The sequence below is a fragment of the Chelonia mydas genome, chromosome 8 (genome assembly GCF_015237465.2).
Source record: "Chelonia mydas isolate rCheMyd1 chromosome 8, rCheMyd1.pri.v2, whole genome shotgun sequence".
Lineage (NCBI taxonomy): Eukaryota > Metazoa > Chordata > Testudines > Cheloniidae > Chelonia > Chelonia mydas.
In genome coordinates, this window is record NC_057854.1 from 11153091 (window position 1) to 11178502 (window position 25412).

Genomic DNA, 25412 nt, shown 5'->3' on the forward strand with positions numbered 1-25412 from the left:
CGGTTCCGAGATTGCTTCAGATAGTTCCTGAAGTAGCCTAGGATGGATTTAACCTGACCCTGTTTATCAAAATATTCTTTAATCTGTTCTTTCCCTAGTTTGGTTTGTGTTCCTTCCACCTTGTTGTTAATGACAGGTTTCAGAGTAACAGCCGTGTTAGTCTGTATTCGTAAAAAGAAAAGGAGTACTTGTGGCACCTTAGAGACTAACCAGTTTATTTGAGCATGAGCTTTCGTGAGCTACAGCTCACTTCATCGGATGCATAGCATATCGTGGAAACTGCAGAAGACATTATATACACACAGAGACCATGAAACAAAACTTCCTCCCACCTCACTCCCCCGCTGGCAACAGCTTATCTAAAGTGATCCTCAAGTAGAGCCATTTCCAGCACAAATCCAGGTTTTCTCACCCTTCCCCCCCCCACACACACACATACAAACTCACTCTCCTGCTGGCAACAGCCCATCCCCCTTTGAAACCCCTCTTTATAATGCGCATGATAATCAAGGTGGGTCACCTCCAGCACTAATCCAGGTTTTCTCACCCACCCCCCACACCCCCCCCTTTTCCAAAAACCACACACACAAACTCATTCTCCTGCTGGCAACAGCTCATCTTACAATGTGCACAGCAATAATCCAAGTTTAACCAGAACGTCTTGGGGGGGGGGTTTGCAGGAAAAAAAACAAGGGGAGACAGGCTACCTTGCATAATGACTTAGCCACTCCCAGTCTCTATTCAAGCCCAAATTAATAGTATCCAATTTGCAAATGAATTCCAATTCAGCAGTTTCTCGCTGGAGTCTGGATTTGAAGTTTTTTTGCTTTAAGATAGCGACCCTCATGTCTGTGATTGCGTGACCAGAGAGATTGAAGTGTTCTCCGACTGGTTTATGAATGTTATAATTCTTGACATCTGATTTGTGTCAAATCAGATGTCAAGAATTATAACATTCATAAACCAGTCGGAGAACACTTCAATCTCTCTGGTCACGCAATCACAGACATGAGGGTCGCTATCTTAAAGCAAAAAAACTTCAAATCCAGACTCCAGCGAGAAACTGCTGAATTGGAATTCATTTGCAAATTGGATACTATTAATTTGGGCTTGAATAGAGACTGGGAGTGGCTAAGTCATTATGCAAGGTAGCCTGTCTCCCCTTGTTTTTTTTCCTGCAACCCCCCCCCCCAAGACGTTCTGGTTAAACTTGGATTATTGCTGTGCACATTGTAAGATGAGCTGTTGCCAGCAGGAGAATGAGTTTGTGTGTGTGGTTTTTGGAAAAAGGGGGGGGTGTGGGGGGTGGGTGAGAAAACCTGGATTAGTGCTGGAGCTGACCCACCTTGATTATCATGCGCATTATAAAGAGGGGTTTCAAAGGGGGATGGGCTGTTGCCAGCAGGAGAGTGAGTTTGTATGTGTGTGGGGGGGGGGAAGGGTGAGAAAACCTGGATTTGTGCTGGAAATGGCTCTACTTGAGGATCACTTTAGATAAGCTGTTGCCAGCGGGGGAGTGAGGTGGGAGGAAGTTTTGTTTCATGGTCTCTGTGTGTATATAATGTCTTCTGCAGTTTCCACGATATGCTATGCATCCGATGAAGTGAGCTGTAGCTCACGAAAGCTCATGCTCAAATAAACTGGTTAGTCTCTAAGGTGCCACAAGTACTCCTTTTCTTGTTGTTAATGTTACTTACGTTGAGTACTTGGTCACCATTAATCTTTTTAGTGAAGACTGAAGCACAATAGGCATTGAACCCCTCAATCTTCTTGATGTCAGTTATTAGATCTCATTCCTCACTAAGTAGAGGCCTATTGTTTCTTTCATGTTTCCCTTACTCCTAATGTACTTAAAGAACTTTTTCTTACTGCTTTTATATCCCTTGCTAGCACTGATTCTACTTTTTCTAGGATTCCTTTTTGATTTTCAGGTCATTAAAGAGCTCCTGATGGAGCCATATTGGCCTCTTCCTATTCCTCTTATCTTTCCTTTGCATCAGGATACTTTGCAATTATTCCTTTAATATTGTCTTCTGGAGAAACTGTGAGCTCTCTTCAACAGCTTTGTCTCTTCAGATTGTCTTCCCATGGGACCTTACTGTCCAGATTTCCACGTTTGCTAAGGCCTGCCTTTTTTTTTTTTTTTTTTTTTTAAGGCGACTGTCCTTATTCTGCTGTTTTCACTCCTTCTCCTCTTTAGAATCAGGACATCTACCATTTCATGATCACTTTCATCCAAACTGCCTTCCACCTTCAGATTCACAACCAATTCCTTCCTGTTGGTCAAGAGTCAAGTCTAAAATGGCTGTCTTCTTGGTTACTTCCTCCACTTTCTGAAACATAAAGTTATCTCCAATACATTCCAAGAAATTATTGGAAATTTTGTTTTGCTGTATTACTTTTCCAACAGATGCCTCAGTAATTAAAGTTCTCCATTACTACCAGGTCTTTGGTCAATAATCTGCTTTAGAAATGCCTCTCCACCTCCTCTTTCTGATTTGGTGTAGACCCTTACCATAACATCACCCCTAACATCTCGCTCTTATCTTTACCCAGAGACTTCCAACTGGTCTGCCTTTCACCTCTTTCTGAACCTCAAAACAAGTGTATATATTCTTGCTGTATAATGCAACACCTCTTCCCTTTATTCCCTGCCTGTCTTTCCTAAAAAAGCTATCCTGCTTTATTCCACTATTCCAATCACAAGATTTATCCCACCAAGTCTCTGTAAAACTAATTAAGTCATAATTTAGCTTAGGTACTAATACGTCCAGTTATTCCTATTTATTCCCCATACTACTTGCATTAGTGTATAGATATCTAAGATATTGAACAGATTTCCCCACTGATTTCCCTCTTGTTGCTCCTATGGCTCTACTGTAATTTTCCACATTTCTCTCCCCCTTCTCCCCTCCCCCGTCACCCAAAACACCTAGCCCTCTGTTAAGGTCGCCTTTTTAATGCTTACCTCTGGGCTTTTGTCACCTGCCCCCTATGAACCTAGTTTAAAGCTCTCCTCACTAGATTGGAGAGTCAGGGCACAAAGATGCTCTTCCCCTTCTTGGTCAGGTGGACCCCATCTTTTCTCAGCAGTGCTCCTTCCCAGAACAGCATCCCACGGTTGAGGAAGTCAAAATCCTTCTGTCAACACCATCTGCGAAACTGTGCATTCATCTCCGGGATGCATGTATCCCTGCCTGGGCCTTTATCCTCAACAGGAAGGATGGGCGGGAATTCCACCTGTGCCCGACTCCTTCACCCTCACTCTCAGAGCCCCGTAGCCACTGATGATCTGCTCAGGGTCACACCTGGCAGTATCATTAGCACTCACATGGATGACAAGCACAGAGCAGTGGTCAGAGGGAAGGTTGAGCCTCAGCAACCTTCCCATAACATCTTCATTGTGGGCTCCAGGAAGGCAGCATACCTCCCTGAGACATCATGTCAGGTTGGCAGATTAATGACTGTGTCCCTCTCACAAGGGAGTCCCCAATCAACAGAACCCTAAGCCTCCTCCTCTTGGGTGTGGTGGCAGCGAGAAGATGACACTTCCTTCAGACCTCAGCCATGGGGGTCTGCTCCTCACCTCCTGTTGCCGGTGCAGCATACTGTGATGGCTGGGGGGACCTGGGTGGAGGGTGGAGCACTGTCTACTGCCTGAGGTGACCAAGAGCCACCTCCTCCCCATAGAGCAACAAGTTCTCTGGTGCCCCTGTAGTCATGGATAGTTGGCTAGCGTCCTCCGTCCCAGATATTTCCATGTGTGTCCTGTGAATGGAGTCCTCGTGCTCCCAAACTTTGTAGATGAGCCAACTCCTCCTAGAGCTTTCTTGCCTGCTTCCTGAGGGATTCCACCAACATACACCTCTCATACCGGGTGGTCTCCAGCATGGCTTTAGTCAGCAGGGACATGCAGGCTGAAAACACCAGAAAAACCACCAGAAATGGTTACTTGATCTAAGGGCTTGTCTCCATAAAGCAATGTAACGTGGATTATGGGGTGTGATTTCTAAAGCACACTAACACGTTTCACATTAATTGGTCCATGTAGACCCTGTTGGTGCACACTAAAGGTTCCCTACTGTGCTTTAACTCAGTGCTCTTTGAAACAGTACTAAATTAAGACGCACACATTACAAAGAGATTACTCATGACAGAATATAATGTACATATATACACACACACTATTCATTATAGTATATACAAAGAGAAAGTTCTGAAAAACCCTGATATTGGGGCAGCTACATAAAACTCAGGAACAGCTAAATATAAATCCCCCAAAATAAAATTAAGAAATGCCTCAAAACTATGAAGGGTTGTTTCTGGAGGTTTCAATGAGGTCAATAGTTCTCAGCTTTACAACAATTAGGGGTGTCATCAACTATTAACTGCTGTCAAATAAATCTCTTCATGATAAAATTTAGTGCAAAATATAAAATGAAATTCTACTTTGAAAAGTGGCTAAGTAAATACGCAACCTTCTTACTTCACAATTCTGCTCCCTTGGCTTCTTCAGAACTGCTTATTTCAGTGATAATTCCCCCCGGGCTTTTTACTCCTGTTAGCCCTAGACTGACAGCTACCACTATAAGAGACTGAACTGAATTCTAGCCCGCTTGTGTACCAACAGAACTGTTTACTAAGTTTCATTCACTCATACTTATAAAAAGCCACTAACAGAACTGAATAAGGACAGGACAAGTATTACTGAGGCATAATCTGGTGACCATGGGTTGTATCTTTGCAACTCAGGTCAGAATCTGGCCTACAGATTTTTAACTGGTGATGATATACAAGACTACAGTTTAAATTTCATGTTTGCAAATTTCACCTGTGATCTGGGGTTAAGAAACATCTTCCACAGTTGAACAAATTTAGTATTCGAGCCCCACCAACTTTTGTTTTTAAGTGATGTTACAGAGTTTGTTACTGTTAGAGTCACACACTTACCCATGGTCAAAGAACAGTCACATTTACCATAGGTTTCAGAGTAACAGCCGTGTTAGTCTGTATTCACAAAAAGAAAAGGAGTACTTGTGGCACCTTAGAGACTAACCAATTTATTTGACCATAAGCTTTCGTGAGCTACAGCTCACTTCATCGTATGCATACACATTTACCATAGCCACCTCAACATTCAGCTACAAGACAAGTGTATTTAACATTTTCATTCAGTTGCACAGTTTTTCAGTGCTCCCTTTCCCATCACTAATTATGTTGTCTGTTAAACTACAACCTCTCAGAGGCAGGGACCTTGTCCTTTTACCTACATTTACAGCATCTAGCAAAGAGATAATGCAATTAATAATGCTGGTCTAGATCCTTGGCCATTTGCACAGTCCTGGAAGCACAAAGGATATAGAAACCTGTCCTAAAGAGCCAGCTAGGAAATACTCTTGCACAGAGAAAGAGACAACACTGCAAATGAATACAGAACATTTCTTTCTCAATCTCATAATTACACAAACTTCAAGAATAAACTATTTTATTGCCCTAATGAGAAGAACGTAAATGGAAAAAACCTCAAATTCTTTGATTCTATCAGAGAAGCTAACAATAAAGTGACAGATTGTGAAAAAAATTTGTTTAGGGCTATTTTTCAAAACCACCAGCTAATAACTGCTGCCATGGAATAAGGTAGACCAATAGCTTGAGCCCTGCTCTTCAAACAACCACATTTGGTGATCCCTAGGCTTCAAGAAGTGCATTGGGAAAGGAGAAAGGGAATTAATTACCTGATATCACCATGCAGCCACCACCTGCTGCTCCACACAGTATAAATGTCACCACTGGAAAGGAAGAACACCTGGCAGGCTGGGATAATGGCACTTTCCCTCTGAAAGCAGCAGAATATCTATGGAATTTTTAAGTGCAAGTTTATACGAATCCACCCAGCATTTAACATTGCCTGCTACATTCTCTGTGATCCCACTGGAAGGGTTATAATGAGCAGACACATAAAGAGAAGGAAATAGTGGGTATAGGAGCTGCAAAGTAAGAGAGACACATAGGTTATGCATAAAAGACCCAAGGTTTGGCTCATCTGCTCTACTTCTGATGGATCCACAGAGCCTAGGCAATGTGTTCTTGGTACCCTTCCCTTTTCTGCACTTCTCTTGGTCTCATCAAACGTAGCTGGGAGGACATGTCACAACTGTAGCTGCTCAAGAGCTATGCAATTTTTCAGGCTGTTGTTCAATTTCCATTTGTTTTTATGTGGCAAGGGGCTAATTATTACATTTCACAACTGGACATACCAACGGTTATCTTTTTTCTTAACATCCCAGTTGCCTAATCTGGGAATACTGCCCTCTGTAGTTCTAAACTCTGATTTGCTAGGCAGAAAGTGTGGCGGTTCAATGACAAGACGGAACACAGCTTTTAGCAAGCAAGCAGGCTGGTCTCTGCTAACAGGCTTCTGCCTGTCAGCTTTCCACCTTCCCCTTTATTCTCTCTCTCCCCCCGCGCATTACATTCTCCAACAGATAAAAGGAATACACTGGCTTTGTTTAACATTCTTATTTACCAATTTCTATCTACCGCATTCCTTGCTCTCGGGCCTTGAGCCCAGTCCTGGGAGGCTTCCCCCGGTTCATGTCATCTTGGCGAGATTCCAAGGTTGATGCCCTTGGATGGAGCAGTGTGTGCACTACTCCAGCACAACACTCTGGGTGTGCCCTGAATGTTGCCAAGTGCATAAACCTTGTATAAATCCTACAAGAAAGACTAAGACTTTCCAGAACACATCAATAGCAAAGAGATACCGTACATTATAACTTCAACTCGGGCAGAGAACTCTGGTGAAACGGCTGTAACGTGTTCCCACTCAAAGTGATTGTTTTTGTTGTCTTGGTTTCCATTGGCAAGTTAAGATTACTATTTCATGCCTTGTCTTGAGCTCTTTTTCTAACAGACTTTTTAGCAGAAGATTCAATATCAGCTAAATATTCTTGCATCAGAATCCATCCTGATGTATTTAGTTTTTGAAGAGTTAATGGAACATATCATATTCTCATGAACTATCAACTGACAATATATAAAAGCATCCATATGCATCTATTTTATCAACTATTTGGTGTGACTACTATAACTCACTACGTGATTTAAAGAAATGCCATGAAAACTGCAAAGTAAAGGTGGTTTTAAATTACTCTTTAGAGGTCTGAAAATGAGAGTATATACAACCAAGCAAATTACTAACTTTGCTTGGTTTCTAGGTGACTTTGTAATCCAAGTGCTACTGTACAGCAACAAGTCACATTGAGCATTTAATCTTCAAGGTTTGGAGAGATATGACCTAATTCTGACCTCCCTTACACCAGTGTAATTTCACGTATTACAACCAGCATGAGATCAGAATCGGACCCAGAGTCTCTACCTTGTCTGCACTAGGCTTTTTCTTCTTAAGACTTCATAGAGTTGATTCTATTGTGGCAGCTGCATCAGTGTTAGACTCTGGGGGGATGAGAGTTTAAACCAGACAACAGCTGCTATAGCCATTGTAACCATCCTGTCATCTGGATCCACCCTGGGTGAATTAGATAATAGAATGGAAAAGGCATCAGTGACCGGTCTACACTATTTGGTCTGCTGTTCCTACCACTAGTGGAAATAACTATGGGAAACATAAAGAGAAATCTAGCACGGATGGAGCCTCTTTTTTTGAAAACTGGGGCTGGGAGAAACCAGAGACAAAGAAGGTTTGGTGAAGCAGTCAAAGGTTTGTTCTAAGGACTGTATTTCCAATGTAAGAAAATTCTTATTCTAGCTAGAAAAACAAACAAACATATTTCAAGTTCTATAATATAATATAATATTTCACTATCCAGATGCTATGAAAGTGTAACAACTCCTGTTTATATTGCATGTAGATTTATATGCTACATTCAGACTGCAGCAGGTTGAGTAGCTCTTCCTCCCCCCAAATTAACATAGTACACATGGAAAAGAAACCTTTGCTGGAGTTCAACATAATACTGGGACTTGCTCTTACAAGTTTAGCATGTATTGATTCCAGTCTGTCAACCAGTCATCCTACCTCCCACTGAAGTTGAACTTCTGAGGCTGCTGTTACTGTTTAGAGCTGCACCAGTTCTCTGAATGCCCAGCTTTGGAACATGGTGCTGGGTGCAGCTGACACCAGCTCGCACACACAGGCAATGTCTTCTGTACAGATAATCCTACTGAAGAAACCAACCAGGGAAAGGGAGAGCAAAGTACTCTGAGGAATGCATCTCTTACTCTCCATAATCTTCCGAGTTATGGGTTCTGGGTTTTCCATCTCTAAACAGACAGCTGAGTAAGGCCTGTATAATAGCAATGGAAACACCACTACTGATATGAGTATCTACCAACGAATATAGATCTTTTCTAGATAAAGAGATTTTGTAGGAACAGAGGGCTCTGCTCCTACATGTCTGTCAAATTCACACCACTCTGATAATTTTCCCTCTATCAACACACACAAACAAGCGAAGGAGGCAACAGGTTCACTTTTCCTCAATAAACTCAAGAAACTTACTTTTCTTTTTGGCCTGGCACAGAACCTGATCTAGAGTCCATTGAAGTCCATGAATGGGCTCCAGGGGAGTTTAGATGAAGGCTGTATAGAAGTAGGGACTTGGAGCTGCTTACTTCTCACCTAGCATTAATGAAACTCTTGCAAGCTGCAAATCCCCAGTTCCGGGGGTCAACTGTGTTGAGAGTCAGGGCTAGTAAAGCTGGAAAAGCAGAAAAGTTATTTATCTGAACTTTCATGCTGCGCTTTGGCAAATTCTCAACATGCAGCTACAGAAAACTATTCTTTTGTTTTCTGACTCCAACGGTGATATAAGCTGACATCTGAATAGGGCAGCATAATAGAAAGCCAACATCCATGGTGTCTTATGACCTCATATGTGTACATTCTTCTACTTCAGAGTGAAATAATGCCCTCAAATCCTCAACTGTTATCAATAAATTTGCATTGAAGGTGGAAGGTAGTGTCTGATCCTTAGCCTCACTTACGGTACGGTATTTGGATTGCCGTAGCATCCTTTTAGAGTTCTGTCAGGAAAACTTGTTGGTAGGATCAGTTACTCCTATCACACAAAAAAATATCATAATCTTTTCTTCTGAACAGTGTATTCTACTTAAAACTAAAAACCAGCCATTCTACTTATATTAAAGAAATGCAGAGCCATTAGTTTGAGAGAGTCACACACGCAACGTGTATTGGAACACAGATTTCTAATAAAATTCTAGCATCCACCTAGATTAGCTTCATTAGTTGCACAGCAAACATTTTATATAAACATTTCCGTCATGTTTAAGGCTAGAAAATTTGCTTCACTTTTGTATATTCCATTTCTTTTCAAGTTGCTGCAGGACCATGGGGACAGATATATGCTAGGAATCCCAGCAACAGTATAAGGGACTGTGACAGACATGGCTGTGGACATTATGGAGCTCCGAGGTGGTATGCTGAGAGCCCTTTTTTTGTGAGGAACGGGATGTTTTGTTTGTCGCTAAAATAATGAAATGTTGACTAAGAACAAAAACTTCTGAGTTTAGCCATCATTTATAGCACTCAGGGCTTGTGAAGTGTGTCAGAAGGACACCACTGCTAAACAATTTGCTGAACATGAACCATGGCAACATCCTTCCAATGTGCATTAATCCCTCATATGATAGAATCACACGGAGAACGGGAGAGCTCTGATTAAGAATGGAGAGAGATTTGCAATTATTACAACTGGACTGGAACCTCAAACCCTTCTGTCTCCATTGCAGAAAATACAAATCCGAAACACAACTAAGCTAACAATGGTAGCCATAGCCCCTGTGTTGCTTTAATAATCTACATCAGATGTTCTCAAACTGAGCTGCACTCAGGTGGTCCACGGATAGTTCCCTCTAAGGTGCATGCCTGGGCAGCTGCACACAAGAGAGTGAAGGGTCACCCACCTAATTAGCGGAGTCACACAGGCGTGGCTCCACTAATTAGGTGCCTGGATCCTGGAGAAGACGCACATTTAAGGTGAGGTGCTGGCCTTGAGGTGAATATGGGGCAGGTGGGAGGGGGCAGTGGGGTGAGAAGAGGGGGTGGGGGGGAATTTGGGACATGCAGGGCTGTGGCGGCCAGAGAAAGAGGTGACTTTCTCCAGCTCCAGGGCTGCGGCTGCCGGGGAGAGATGAGCCTCCTTCCCAGCCTCAGATCTCTGGTTGCTGCAGTGGGGGAGAGAGGGAGAGACCTCACCCCTTCCCAGCCCCAACTCGGGGGCTGCCATGGCAGGGGAGAGAGGGCACATCCATCGCATTAGAAAGGTAAGACTACTGATATTAAAATATGAGTTGTGTGCTTTTATTTGTAGAACAAAAAAACCCAATTATTATTAAGGTGTTTTTTAAATATAGTGCTTTTCTCCAAAGCACTTTACAATAGTTAGCTAACGGTACAAACAAAATTTGGAAAGATCATTGAGTGGTCCGCCGAGACCCTCAGCAATTTTCAAGTGATCCATGAAAAAAAGAAACATTGAGAACCGCTGATCTACATGGTGTATCCAGTATCAGGTTTTAAGGCTAATGAATACATAAATCAGCATTGTCTCATTACTTGCACATTTACACATTTTCAGACTTGGAGGAAGAAAGCACCTGGGGATGGACGTAATATGCAGAGACAGATCAACAGTGTATGCACATTTTAGTGGCATTATTGGGGGACCAGTTAATGCTTATAGAAAGAATAATGCTATTAATAATGGCCTCTTCCTCCGTGGATCAGGTAACTGAAGCGATCATATCTAAATCTTTGATCAACTTTAAATATTAGTCATTAAATACATTCACCTTCCATTCTTAACCAACTGGAGAGCTATGGAAGAAGCACAATCTAAATGAATTTAAGCAAAACAACTGTATTGAGTAGGCCAAGGCTTGTGTTTCACTTAAAAGGGTCTGGTCCTGTATTAAAATCCAAGTACAATTCATTCACCCTTAAAAATGTAACAGGCCACGTTCTCCATCAACAGAACCAGCAAAACACTCCTTTTCCTCCATAGCTCTCCACCCACTTAAATAATGGGAGAACAATGAGGATCTAAAGCAGGGATCTCAAATTCAAATCACCACAAGGGCCACGTGAGGACTAGTACATTGGCCCAAGGGCCGCATCACTGACACCTTTTCATATAAAGGTACAAAAGCCCCCCACTGCCTCAGCCCCACCCGCACTCCACCCCTTCCATGAGGCCCTGCCCCACCTCTTCCCACCCCTTCCCCGCCCCCATTCCAACCCCTTCGCCAAAGTCCCCACCCCAACTCCACCCCTTCCCTCCTCCTATTCCAACCCCTTCCCCAAATCCCCGCCCCTCCTCTTCTCTGCCTCCTCCCCTGAGTGCACGGCTCCCCGCTCCTCCCCACTCCCTCCTGGAAAGTGCTAAGCACCACCAAACAGCTGTTTGGTGGCAGGAAGCGCCTGGAGGTAGGCAGAGGAGCAGGGACATGGTGCGCTGGTGGGGGAGGGGGGACAGCAGGTGAGGGGAACTTGGCAGCTGCAGGAAATAACTCCAGGGGGTTGGAGGGGGGTGCGGGGAGCTTGGCGGGCTGTAGCAAATAACTCCGTGGGCCGTGTGTTTGAGACCCCTGATCTAAAGTGAGGAAAACACAGAGGAAAAAATAGCGCAGGGGGAGGAGCATGAAAACAGGAAGCTTGAAATATACTGTAGTTTGGGTTCATAAGAAAAAAATCTTCACCTTTTCTCCCTCCTCAAATTGCCCCGCTAATCCCAATTTCATGAATGCTGTTGGCCAGACTGCAGTAGTGCTGCCAGCATCAGTGGCAGTATGAGACTGGAAGACAATCCTCAAATTGCCATAGTACAACCAGCCAAGGAGATCAGATGATGATCAACTTTGATGTTTTCTTTACCCTCCCTAAATCTTTTTGTTTTTCCTCTGCTCCCCTCTAGGTTTCTGCACATATATGTTCTACATCAGGCTGGTTACATACAGAGTTTGGATCACAAAGGGGCAAAAACTTGGAGTAATGCTGCCAATGCAAAGTGTGTATCCTGGTATGATATCTCATGTTCAGGTCCAGAACCGTGAGCAGTCAAACCCCTCTCGCAATTTATAAAACGGAAATGTACATGAAATGGAAATGTACAAAATCCCAAATAAAATTACTTCCCCACCTCCCGAGACAGGCTACATTACAAAAGTACAGTGCATGGGAAACAAAAAGATGTTTTAGACATACAGCAAAATAGAAATGTATGTGTCAGTCACAGTAGCCATGTGTCTATCAGTTTGGCATGCTGGTGCTTATGTCACTATAATCTCATGCTCTGCAATAAACTACGCCAGAAATACCAACCTGTCCATTGCAACCTTTTTTGATATGAATACTTGTATTAATGTTGTATCTTTGTCTAATACCTAAACTACAATTGCTTCATTATATGCACGGACTTTTGGTATGAACTCTTTAAGAAGAGAAGTGCTCTCTCTTTTTGCATTTCTAAATGAGTCCAGGTAATAAGAGACGCAGGACGACCTCTTTATTCCGTTGAAAGGCAGAGAGATTTGTAGGGTCTAAGGGAACAGTTTATCCATCATGCGAACAAAAAGATAATATTTCTATTATCTTTTCATTGTAACTGAAGTTTATAGAGTAGCCCATAAAAATCACTTACACCCCCAGCCAGGCAGTCAGGATTTATATCCTGTGTATTCTAGTGGTTCTCCCCTGAGCTTTAAAAGGATGCATTTTCCTTCGCCTAATTAGATCAAGGCTAGGTCAGGTATGTCTTCACATGCTGCAATTACACTCACAGTCTCCTCACCTTCCCTTCACTCCACATCTGGTCATCCCACCTCTCCTCTCCTGCCCTGTCCCGCTCAGCCCCCTCCCTTTTCCTTTAGCTGACCCCTTCCTAAGTGATCCCCCGCCTACACACACCAATACCACATCAACGACAGGTTCTCCGACTTCTTTCCCAGGCTACAAGCAGCTTCCGTCAAACTGCCGTGTGTTTCTTTCATTTCTTCTGCTCTAGAGAAGCAACAACCACCTCTTGCATTGAATAGCTCAGCAAAGATTAGAGAAAGTGCTCTGACACATGCTTTTCTACTTGTCATCATCAATCTCAAAGCACCTGAGCCTTCTTTGTGCATTCATTATCTCCATTGTACAGATAGGGAACATGCAGCCTAGAATGGCGAAGTGATTTTCCCAAGCTAACAGATGGAGCCGTTTACAATCAATATTTGCATCAGAATAGGGCTTTGTCTTTTGATTATACTTCCCCGAGAACAACAGTAAAACCAATAAAACCAAATACTTACAATTCCAAAACAAATTATAGCTTCAAAGTGACTTGTGACCAAATCTAGAGGCTGGAAAACTGATCAACTAGGGAAGACTACTGTTTCTTAGTGAAAACCACAATACAAGCAATTGGTGTAACTATCCAAGCTTTTTGAACACAGCTTATTTAGTCCTATATTGGAGTTAAATTTCATTTAGTTTGGTTTTATTTTTGTTGGGTTTTGAGTTTTATTTTTTCTTATTGTTTCTCCTTTTGTATTTTATCATTCTAATAAATCCTAATATAGGAAACAGAAATCACTAAATCTTGTTCTAGTAGCTGAACACATGGTTAAATATTGAGCCCTAATTTTTTTTTTTAAATTCAACCAATTCACTTTTAAAGGTACAGAATTGAAAATTTACACTGTGCTGTCTGTGCATGGGTGCACTGAATCCTTCTATAAAATCTATTGCTAAAGATAACAAGTTTCCTATTGAGTAACTACTCAAGGCAGAAGCAGCCTTCACAACACCCCTTTTCATGGGAATCACCTTTTTTAAAATTCTTAAACCAGATTAGGAAAGCATTGAATACAGCTCAGAGGAAAAGTGGTGCTCAGAATCAGTTTCTGTGCCACACTAAACACATTTGACTTACTATCATGAGGTAAAAATCAATACACGCTTCAAAATGTTTAAATCTCCACAGAAGATGTCATTTGTTAAATAACCTCACAAGCACTAGAGGCTTGTTACTAGGAAATCAAATCAAATACCTTCAGTGAAGTGGATGTGTAGGTCTTGGAAGTTATGTTGCATCTAGTAAAGAATAAGGTAAACTCTTATGAATGGCTGTGGAGAAGGACTTCATTGGCCAGATCCTCAGGTGCTGTAAATTGGTGTTGATCTACTGACTATCCACATATGTAAAGAAGGATCTCAAAAAAAATTCTCCTCGGGGCTGAAATCAAACCAGCAGGATGGCATTCTAGTCACATTACGTTGTGTAGATTGGCTGGTGTGACTTTGATGAGCTATGTCAGGGGTTGGCAACCTATGGCACGCGTGCACGCTGCTGTCTGCCGGGGACAGCAACGTGCCATTAAAAATCCGGCCCGGCCCGGCCCGGCCCACTCTTCTCCACCCACCATTCTCTCCTTGCAGGGCAGGCAAACTTCCCCCTCCCCCCTCCTCTTCCCCCAGTGTGTGGGGTTCCTGCCCCTCCTCCTCTCCCTCCCTGCGGCCGATCAGCTGACGGCCCTTGCTACGGAGGGGGAAAGGGAAAAGCGGAGCCGCAGCGCGCTCTCTGCTCCGGGGACCTTGGGGAAGGGGGTGGAATCAGGGCATACCCCTCCAGCCCCCTGCCGTGAGCCGCTCAGGGCAGAGGGCTGGGAGCACCCCCACACCCCAGCCCGCACCCCCAGCCCTCTGCCCCGACCCCTCCTCACACACACCTGCACTCCCCACACACCCCAGCCCCGTGCCCTGACCCCTGCACCCCCCCCCACAACCCCAGCCCTGACTCCGGCACCCTCCTGACACACCCCCAGCCCCCTGCCCTGACTCCTGCACCCCCCCCCACATACCCAGCCCCCCCCACACCCCATGCCCTGACTCTTGCACCCCCCACATCCCCACCCCCACCACCAAACGAGAGCTCCTGCACACACACACCCACATTCCCACCTGCACCCCTCGCACCAAATGGGAGCTGCCCAGGTAAGCGCTCCACACCCAAACCTCCTGCCCCAACCCTGAGCCCCCTCCCTCATTCTAGCTCCTGGCCAGACCCTTCACCCCCAGACCTGTTCTCAGTGCACTCCCACCCTCATCTCAGTGCAGAGAGAGGAAGAGAATGGGCCAGAACCAGGGAGAAAGTAGGTATCTACTCTATGCGGACAGGGCCGGGACCCCAGACCGGCAGTGGGCTGAGCGGGTCTGGGAGCCGGGACCCTGACTGGCAGGAACTGGTGGACGAAACCCCAGACTGACAGCGGGCTGAGCCACTCAGCCCGCTGCCGGTCTGGGGTTCTGGCTGCCGGCCCCTTGCCAGCCGGAGTCCCGGCCACAGGCCCCACTCAGCCCACTGCTGGCCTAGGTGAACGGAACCCCAGGCCGGCCCCGGGCTGAGCAGGCTGGCGGTGTAAGATCAGCATTTTAATTTAATTTTAAATGAAGCTTCTTAAACATTTTGAAAACCTTGTTTACATACGACAATAGTTTAGTTATATAATATATAGACTTATAGAGAGAGACCTTCTAAAAACTTTAACACGTATGACTGGCACACGAAACCTTAAATTAAAGTGAATAAATGAAGACTCGACACACCGCTTCTAAAAGGTTGCCGACCCCTGAGCTATGCTAATATAGACCAGCTGAATGTCTAGCCTATAACTAATAAAACTGTGCCAGTTAGTGTGCATGCTTTACATGCTCCTCTTCTACTCCTTTTATTTATGATAAGCTAACGTCATTACACCATCTCACTACCCCACTGCCCTCTTTGGTGGTCTCTAAGATAAAACAGCACAGACCATATTTTGCACTTCATTGCCAACGAAGTCAAACTAGACCACTTAGTGAAACTACATTGATATTCTGCCAGTTTTGTTTCATGCAGATAACCCACACACCTCCTGGGTGTGGTGTTCTGTCCCATCTAGTGGCACCGAGACCACTTAAAGAGAGATTAATGAGTCTGCGCTACAGCCTTAGCTAAGTATCAGGGGATAGCCGTGTTAGTCTGTACCCACAAAAACAACAAGGAGTCCGGTGGCACCTTAAAAGACTAACAGACTTATTTGGGCATCCCTGCATCTGAAGAAGTGGGTTTTTTACCCATGAAAGCTTATGCCCAAATAAATCTGTTAGTCTTTAAGGTGCCTCTGGACTCCTCGTTGTTCTTGTAGCCTTAGCTAAAAGCCATATGGCTTTTAACTCATGCACTAAGCTCCAGAGGTCCCAGGTACGATCCTGCCCGCTGACGACTGGGTCTGTCGGTGTTACAAGTGGGGGCTCATCCAGTATTTCAACTGGGAAGTCTCTGAAGCCTGGGACATGCTTCCTCAGCTAGGGTAAGTATGTAACCCACACACCTCCTGGGTGTGGTGTTCTGTCCCATCTAGTGGCACCAAGACCACTTAGCTAAGGCTGTAGAGCAGACTCATTAATCTCTCTCTTGGAGCCGTAGGGTTTTTAGTGCACGTAGTAGAAGCTCATGCACTAAGCTCCAGAGGTCCCAGGTTCAATCCTGCCCGCCAACAACTGGGTCTGTCGGTGTTACACAGGCAGGATATTTTTTATTAGGTCTTTCTTTAAAAATGTTGTGGCTTCAAGTATATGTAATTTTCCCTCAGCTATTAATGACAATTGGTCTCAGAAAAGAAAACAAAGAGACAACACTGCAAATGAATACAGCACATTTCTTTCTTAATACCACAACTACGAAAGCCCAATAACAATCTATTTTATTGCCCTCGTAACACGAATGCAAATGAAAAAGAGAAGCTAACAATAAAGTGACAGGCTGAAAAAAAATGATTTAGGGCTATTTTTTGAAAACCACAAGCAGATGGCTGCTGCCGTGGAACAATCTAGAACAATAGCTCGAGCCCCGCTCTTCCAACAACCACACAGAGGTGATCCCTAGGCTCCAAGCACTGCACTGGAAAGAGGAAATATAATTAATTACCTGATATCACCAGGCAGCCACCACCTGCTGCTCCACACAGTATGCATGTCAGTGCCACTGCACCACTGGAAAGGAAGAACACCTGGCAGCCCGGGATAATGGCACTTTCCCTCTGAAAGCAGCGGAATATCTAGGGACTTTTTAAGTGCAAGTTTATACTAATCCACCCAGCATTTAACTTTGCCTGCTACATTCTCTGTGATCCCATTGGAAGGGTTATAATGAGCACACACATCAAGGGAAGGCAATAGTGGGTATAGGAGCAGCAAAGCAAGAGAGACATATGGGTTGTGCATAAAAGACCCAGGATATTTTACTGGATGTGAGTCATCTGCTCTACTTCTTGCAGATCCTCAGGGCTTAGGCACTATATTCTTGGTACCCTTCCCTTTTTTGCACCTTTTTTAATCCTATCTGTTGTAGCTGGGAGGACATGTCGCAAATGCAGATGCTCAAGAGCTGTGCAATTTTTCAGGCCCTTGTTCCAGCTCCGTCTGTTTTTCATGTTGCAAGGGGCTTATTATTGCATTTTCCTTTCACAACTCGTCATATCAACAGTTGTATTTTCTCTTAACATCCCAGTTTCTTAATTTGAGAATTGCTTTACATAGTTTCAAAGCTCTACTCATGTGTGAATGGACAGGCAGACAGATTAAACCTTTCTAGAACACAAATAGCAAAAGACACAGCGTACATTATAATGCTGATTTTAAGAGAGATTTCTGGTAGAACAGCTGCAAAATGTTCACACACATACTGACTGTTTTTTGGCTAGGTTCCCATTGGTAAGTTAAGATCACTATTTCATGTATTTTCATGAGGGTTTAACAGACTTTTTAGCAGAAGCTTGAATATCAGCTAAATATTCTTGCAGCAAAATCCATCCTGATATATTTAGTTTATGAAGAGTTAATGTAAAACACAATATTTTAAAAGACCTATTAACTGACAAAACATAAAGCATCCATGTGCATATATTTTATCAACTATTTGGCATGATTAAATATTTTTTGAATATATTATGTTCATTGTGCTGCATACTTTCATTGTGCTTGTTTAAAGAAATGCCATGAGAATTGCAAAGTTAAGGTTGTTCTAAATTACTCTTAATAGGTCTGAAAACTAGAGTATATACAGCCAGCCAAGTCATTAGCTTTGCATCTAGAGGATAACTCGGGGTGGGGTGGGCGTGGGCGTTGTCTGCGTACTGAGAGGGATATTTGGGCTCAGTCCCTGAAAGTATAATCTAAAGAGGTTAACGAAGTTCCAAATGAAGCCATTTTAAATCAGTATTGGGAAACAGAATAGGGCCTCGTCTTCTGCTTATCCATGTGTGATAACAGTGAGGTTACTATAAAACCAAATACTTTGAAGATACATGCTACAGAACTGCCAATAGTGACTTGCAACCAAATCTATCAGCTAGCACAGCCTGCTGGTTTGTAATGAAACTACAAGAAATTGTTAGTAAATCTATACAAGCTTTTCAGACAAAGCTTACTAAGTCCTGTATTGTAGTTAAATACATCTAGTTTATTTGTAGTTTGTCATTATTTCTCTTTCTAGTAAATCCTAATACCTAAAACAGAAACAACAGACTCATTCTAGTGGTCAGACACAATTGCACACTGAGCCCTAGTTACTTGTTCTACGGTTAGCTAACGTACTTTTCAGGTACAGAACTGAAATCTACATTATGCTCTCTGTGCAAAGGGGATGCATACCCTTCTACACAAATGACTCACTAAACAATTTGGTTCCTACTAAATAAATACTAAAGATAGTAGCTGCCTTCACACTATCCATTTTCATGACAATCCCAATAGACTGTCAATGGGATTTTGGCTCCTAACTGCCTAAATCACTTTTGAAAATGAGATTCAGGATCCTAAATTAGTAAGGAAGCTGAGCACCGCATTCAGAGTCTGTATCCAGACGCCTTCCACACGCCTCTGTTATGCAAGCTGAGCAACTATATTTGCCTTCATTGAACTATGGGTATGAATTTAGGCACCTGATTCCCACTGAAATCTATGGGAGCTAGGGGCCTAAATACTTTAAGGATCTGCAACCAGCTCACTACCCCATTTCTCTTTGGTTGTCTCTAAGATTAAATATTGTAGATCATATTGTGGACTTCATTGCCAATGAAGTCAGGCTAGTCCATTCAGTGTGACTAGACTGCCATTGTATACATTTTGTCTCATACCGGTGGAGAATTTTTTGAGCTCCTGTATATTATAAAAATACAAGACTTTTTAATTTTCCATCAGCTACTAATTACAGTTGGTTTCAAAAGGTGACTGCTAAATGGACGCAACGCTGCAAATAAATGCAGTACATTTCTTTATCTCATAACTATATAAAGCTCAAAGCACAATGCATTAATTCTCTTTCACTACATCCTTGGCACTAGGGAATCAAAGAATGCCAGTTTATCAGAGAAGCTAACAACAAAGTGACAGACTGTGAAATACCATTTGGGGCTACTTCTGAAAGCAACCAGCAGATTATAGCTGCCACAGAATGAGGTAAAACAGCAGTTTGAGCCCTGCTCTCCAAAAACCAAATGTTGGTGATCCCTATGGGCCAAGCACTGCACTGGCTCTCTCTAATTTCATGAATGTTAATAGCCAAAGTATGCAGCACAATGAAAGGCTTAAATAACTCAGCACCAGTATAGCTGAGGGAATACCTATTGACCTACACCCCTACAGAACAGCGGGTAGGAAATCACCAATATTCCTGAAGTGCAATCCTGACTAATAACGCCTTTGCCATGGAAGGCCCATGACTTCTGGTCCATCGCTTCTCCAGGCACAGATATACTTTTGTGACATTTCTCGCTACAAACTGACAGTTTGTGTTCATTGTAATTTGTGGACTTGTTGCACATACTGCAGTGTACAGAATGCACAATAGCTGGGAACATGGAGGGGAAAGGTAATTGTCCCATATCACCATGCTCCACACAGTTTACATGCCAGAGCCACTGCACCACTCTTCTATTTCTCATGAACCCACAGGGCATAGGCACTACTTTCTGAGTTCCACTCCCCTTTCTACCACCTCTCTTGGCACAGTTACAGCCCCTGATCAAAAGCTCAGGCTGCTTCATTTGTCTGATTTTATGTGGCAAGTAGGTAACTATTGCACTTGACTTTCAACAGTTGTATTTTCTGCTAACATCCTAATTGCCTAATCTGAGAATACTGCTTTATATCGTTTCGATACTCTACTCAAGTCTGATTGGCTGGGAAGACAAACAGCCTTTGTAGAACACACAAATAGCAAAAAGACTATACATTATAACTTTGATTTGATAGAGAACTGTGGTGAAACAGGTGCAAAATGCTCACACTCAAACTGATTGTTTTTGCTGGTTTGGTTTCCGCTGGTAAATTAAGATTACTATGTCATACATTTTCTTGATGCTTTTATTTCAAAACAGGCTTTGTAGTAGAAGTGCATCAGGTTTACTATTAACGAAATATTCTTGTAGGGAAATCTATCCTGGAGTATTTATTTTATGAAGGGTTAATATAAAATACAATGTTTTAAAAATCTATAATCTGAGAAAATAAAAAACATGTGTCAGTGATATGGAGTTAGTGATTTGACACACTAAGTGATTTAAAGAATTTAAATTAGTTTTTGAGACCTAAGAATATAGGTATATGCAACCATCCAAGTTATTAGCTATGCAACATAATAGCTACGCTGTTAGATTAAAATCACATTGAGAAACTCTTGAGATTTAGAGAAATGACCCAGTTCTGATCTCACTCCAGTTTAACTTAATTGATTTATAACCAGAATGAAATCAGAATCAGGCCCAAAATCTCTAGCCTAGTCCACACAAGGTCTTTCTGTAAATTTCCTACAGCAAACCCACGAGAAATTCCAGTAGTAGAATCAGGGGGGTTCAACAATAGCTGTATTGCATTTTAATCACACTGTGGCTAGAGCTGCCCTTGGCAAAGTTGGATAACAGGATGGTTGGAAGACCAGTGATCAGTCTACAGTAGCTTTTTTGCTGTTTCCATTAGTAGTAGTAACTGTAGGAAATTTTAAGAAAAATCTAGCACAGATAAAGCCTCATGGTGAAAACTAGGGTTGAAAACTAGCAAACAGCCATAAAATGTTTTGTGAAGCACTCCTCTGAAGGTGAGCATGATGAAAACCCAACATCTATAGCCTCCCCCATTATATACTCTTCTATTTCAGAGCTAAGTCAGGTCCTTAGATCCTTGATTAACATCAATACATTTCCACTGAAGGCATCTGACCCTTAGCCTAAGTTAATTATTTGTACTGAGGTAGCAGCTAGGAGCCTTAGTAATGGACCAGGATTCCATTGTACCAGTGCTGTACAAAACAATAAAAAGTTAGTTAAGGAGGCAACAGTGAAGCATGGTAATCTTTTTAGGAGTCTATAAAGAAACTTGTTGGTGTCATTAGTTATTCTTACACCTAAAAAAAATAAATAAATAAAAAAATCAAAGTCTTGTCTTCTGAACTGTGTATTCCACTTAAGACAAATACATCTGCTTCCACTAAGTTAAAGAAAGAGCCACTGTTTTGTGCAAGACACACAATGTGTATTGGAAAGTGACACTAACAGATCACTAATGAATTTCAATTTCTTATTTTTCATCAATTATTTGCACAGAAAAAATTTAATATGCAACATTCTGTCCTGTACAAAAATAGAAAATGCACTTACTTTTGTACATTCCATTTCTTCCTAAGTTGCTACAGGACAATGGGCACAAATCTGCGATGGGAATCCTTGGAACAGCATAAGGGGCTGTGATAAGTATGGCTGTGGATATTATGGAGCTCCAAGGTAGTATAATTTGGACACAGGGTTTTTGGTAATGGCTTTTTGGGGTTGTTCATTGTTGCTTAAATAATAAGAATGCTAATAGAGAACAAAATAGACCAGCAAGCTTAGCCGTCTTTTCCAAGCATTTAAGGCTTTTGAAGTGTCAGAACAACACTGCAAAGCAATTGACTAAAGAAGAACAGAGTGAATGTCCTTCCAATGTGTAGTAACCCTCATCTGGTAGAATGGGAGTAGAAGTTGTCTTCAAGCTCATTCATTCATTGGCTTTCATTGATGAGGCTGTCAAACAATTGTCCCAAAACTACTTTAGTGCCACTTCAGTTTATTTTTGTGATAGGGACCGGACACTTGCCCAGTAGGATCTGATCTGGAACCACCAGATAATTTCCCTTTTCTGTTGACTGTTGCTATAGATCTGGGGCAGAACTGAACCAGTTAGTAAAAATGATATGGTCTGTAATCTCACTTCCAATCAGCTGAGTCACCTCAATCTCCCAGCTCATGGGTGAGATGATCAGACAGTGTAAATCAGGATAGCTTCAATTAAGCTCCTCATTGCATTTACACCAGTGAAAGGTCTCACTTCAAGTGTTCTTTTTAGCTTCATATGTGAGTGGACAGACAGCTAAAATCTCTAATTTCATGGTGCTAACAGCCGAGATGGTCAACTTTCCATAAAATATTTTTGTTTCTTTTAATGAAAGATTTCTTTGCCTCACCCCTAACACAAGCGAAAGAAAATTTCCATTTTGTTCATAGATTTTTTTTTTCCTGGATTTTCGCTGAGAAACAAAATCTCCAAAGTGTGATTTTTGTTTGTTTGTTTTGCTTTTTTTTCAGTTTTGACAGAGGAAAATATTTCAGTTTAGGAGTTTATTTTTTTTTGTTTAGAAAGCTGGGAAAATGCCACACACAAAAATTGAGGGAACATTTAAAAACAATTCATAATAAAATCCATTTTTGACCAGCTCTGCTTAGCAGTTGAGAGTTTTGCAATAATTAAACCTAGATTGAAACTTCAAACTTTTCTACTTCCATTGCAGAAATACAAATTTTAAGTGTAAATAAGCTAAGGCTAGTCCATTTTGCTTTAAAGAATCTACCTGGTACATGGTAACAGGCTTTATGGCTAGAGAACATGTCAATAAGTAGTGTCATTACTTACATATGTCCATATTTTCAGAAATGGCAGAAAGCACCTAGCAGTGATCGTTAAATGCCAGGACGGATCAGGAGTGAATGCTCCTTTTAGTGGCCTGATTGTGAGATGCACTAAACCCTTTGGAAATAATAATGCCATTGATGATGGAATCTTACTCAGTGAAGTAAAAACAGGTAACTGAGCTACCATAGATAAAAGTCTTTGATAAACTTTAAATACTGGTCATTAAATAATTTTACCTTTCTAGGCAATTGTAGACCTATGGAAGAAGAACGATCTACACAAAAGTTAAAAGCTAAGCAAAGCATAACTATAGAGTAGGCCAAGGCCCATGTTTCACTCAGAACTGTCTGTTCCTGTATTCAAATCCAAGTACAACTCATTCACCCTTAAAACAGTTCAACATCTCCATCAACAGGACCAGAATATACCCCTTTCCTCCTATAGCTCTCCACACACTTAGATGACGGAACAAAATGAGGACCTAAAGTAAGGACAACCTTGTAGAAAGGGGAAAGTAGTATGAGAACAAGGAGCTTGAAGTATGCCATGGTTAATTTAAGGGGGGGAAAAAATCTTTCCCGCCATCCCGCAAAAATACCAACCCTGAAAATCTTAATTTTATGTATGCTGCCAGAGTAGACATAGCCAAGGGGATCTGATGTCTATCAGAACGTTGACTCTTCCTTTACCCTCCCCTAAAGGTTCTTGCATAAAACTGGCCTTTACCAGGCCGTTGAGAAGCAGAGGCTGGATCAGGAAGGGATCTAAAACTGGAGTAATGCTGCCAATGCAGAGTGTGTATCCTGATATAATATCTCATGTTCGCATCCAGAACTGTGACCACTCAAATCCTACTGGCAACTTATAAATGGAAACTTCCATTTAATGTAAGTGTACAAAATCCCAAACAAAATCTGAGCAACCAAAAGTGAGGTTTTTTTTTCCCTACCCCCCATAGAAAATCTACCTAAAAATTTCGTCCATGGGAAGGAAAAGACATTAGCGCACACAGCAGAGTAAAAGTGTACATAGTGTATGTAACACGGCCTGTAGTGACTCAAAGAATGTACCAACCTCAGGGCAGACTTAAGAAACAGGGCACATACCCAGTGATGAGCTGCCAAAATCTTAACAACCGGTTTCCTCCTCACCACATGAGGGGGTCCTGCCCCATCCAACCCCCTGCGTTCCTTGATGCCCCTCCCAGGACCTCTGCCTCATCCAACCCCCTCCCCTGTCCCCTGACTGCCCCCAGAACCGGGCAGGAGGGTCTCGTGGGCCACCGTAGTGGGTGCCCACCCCGCCCCTAAGAGCCAGAGGGACCTGCCGGGGGGCGAGCTGGGGAGTCCCAGCGGCGCTTACCTGGGGTAGCTCCCGGGAAGCATCCAGCAGGTCCCTCTGGCTCCTAAGGGCGGGGTAGCGTAGCTGAGGGGGAGCAGGAGGAGCGGCTGCTACCCCCACTTATCACATCAAAAGTGGTGCCTTAGGCACCAACTCTGTGGGTGCTCTGGGGCTGGAGCCCCCACGGGGAATATTTGGTGGGTGCAGAGCCCCCACCGGCAGCTCCCCGCCCAGCCCCAGCTCACCTCCGCTCCGCCTCCGCCTCCTCCCCTGAACGCGCTGCCCCGCCCTGCTTCTCCCGGCTTCACGCGAATCAGCTGTTCGCGCGGGAAGCCGGGGAAGGCTGAAAAGCAGGCGGTGGCTTCGCGCTCAGGCCCAGGGTTATTCACGTAGCTGGAGTTGTGTAACTTAGGTCAACTTACCACAGTAGTGTAGACATCACCTTAGAATTCACCAACCAATTATCAAGTGGAAACACTGCATGCACTGTAACAGCCTAACCATGGAGTCACAGACAGTCTACTTGTGTATGCCAATCTATCTCGCTACCCAGGGGAGCATATTTTTGTGATATCTGGCCACTAACACCAAGAATCACAGCAATATTCAGGTTACTCCTAGCTCCAAAGGAGCAGTCACTTACCCCAGGTCAATTGCACCTTAGATCTCACATCAAAGACAATGAATATAAAGATTCATTAACTAGGAAAAGGAAATTAGAGTGTTATTTACAAGGTTAAAGCAGGTAAACATGTGTACACAAATGAGTTACAATTTAAGTTTCAAAAGGCAATAGAAGCCTCTATATTCAGCGAGCTCTATACATCCTTTAGGGCTAACTCAGGCTAAGCAACTGGGGATCTCTTGCTTATGCCTAGAAAATCCCCATCCTCACTTCCCCCGAGTCCAAGCACAGAGATTAATCAGTTCCTTCAGGTTAGGGTTTTTTTCTCTCTCTCCTGCTACATGCCCTGAGCTGCAAACTCCCGACAGGAGGAATCCACTCACAAGACTCGTCTTCATGAGGGAGGGTAGAACACACATCGTTTGTCCTCTTTAATGCCCC

At 42.9% G+C, this 25412-nt stretch overlaps 1 protein-coding gene across 1 annotated transcript; it reads left to right on the forward strand.

The window, feature by feature from the left end:
* Positions 1 to 7940: 7940 nt before the first annotated feature.
* Positions 7941 to 23917, forward strand: LOC102944717 (leukocyte cell-derived chemotaxin-2-like). The gene is made up of 7 exons (XM_037907046.2): positions 7941 to 8004; positions 9358 to 9454; positions 10620 to 10768; positions 11955 to 12110; positions 21744 to 21840; positions 23024 to 23175; positions 23707 to 23917. Exons 1-7 carry the CDS (start codon positions 7941 to 7943, stop codon positions 23871 to 23873), a joined length of 882 nt encoding a protein of 293 aa, XP_037762974.1. The 3' UTR covers positions 23874 to 23917.
* Positions 23918 to 25412: the final 1495 nt, after the last annotated feature.

Coding starts and splice junctions, on each gene's coding strand:
- LOC102944717 (XM_037907046.2), top strand. CDS start 7,941: ATGGAAAAGAAACCTTTGCTGGAGTTCAACATAATACTGGGACTTGCT. Junction 10,769..11,954: donor CCTCTTCCTCCGTGGATCAG/GTAACTGAAGCG, acceptor GCTCCCCTCTAG/GTTTCTGCACATATATGTTC. Junction 12,111..21,743: donor TGAGCAGTCAAACCCCTCTC/GCAATTTATAAA, acceptor TTTCTTCCTAAG/TTGCTACAGGACAATGGGCA.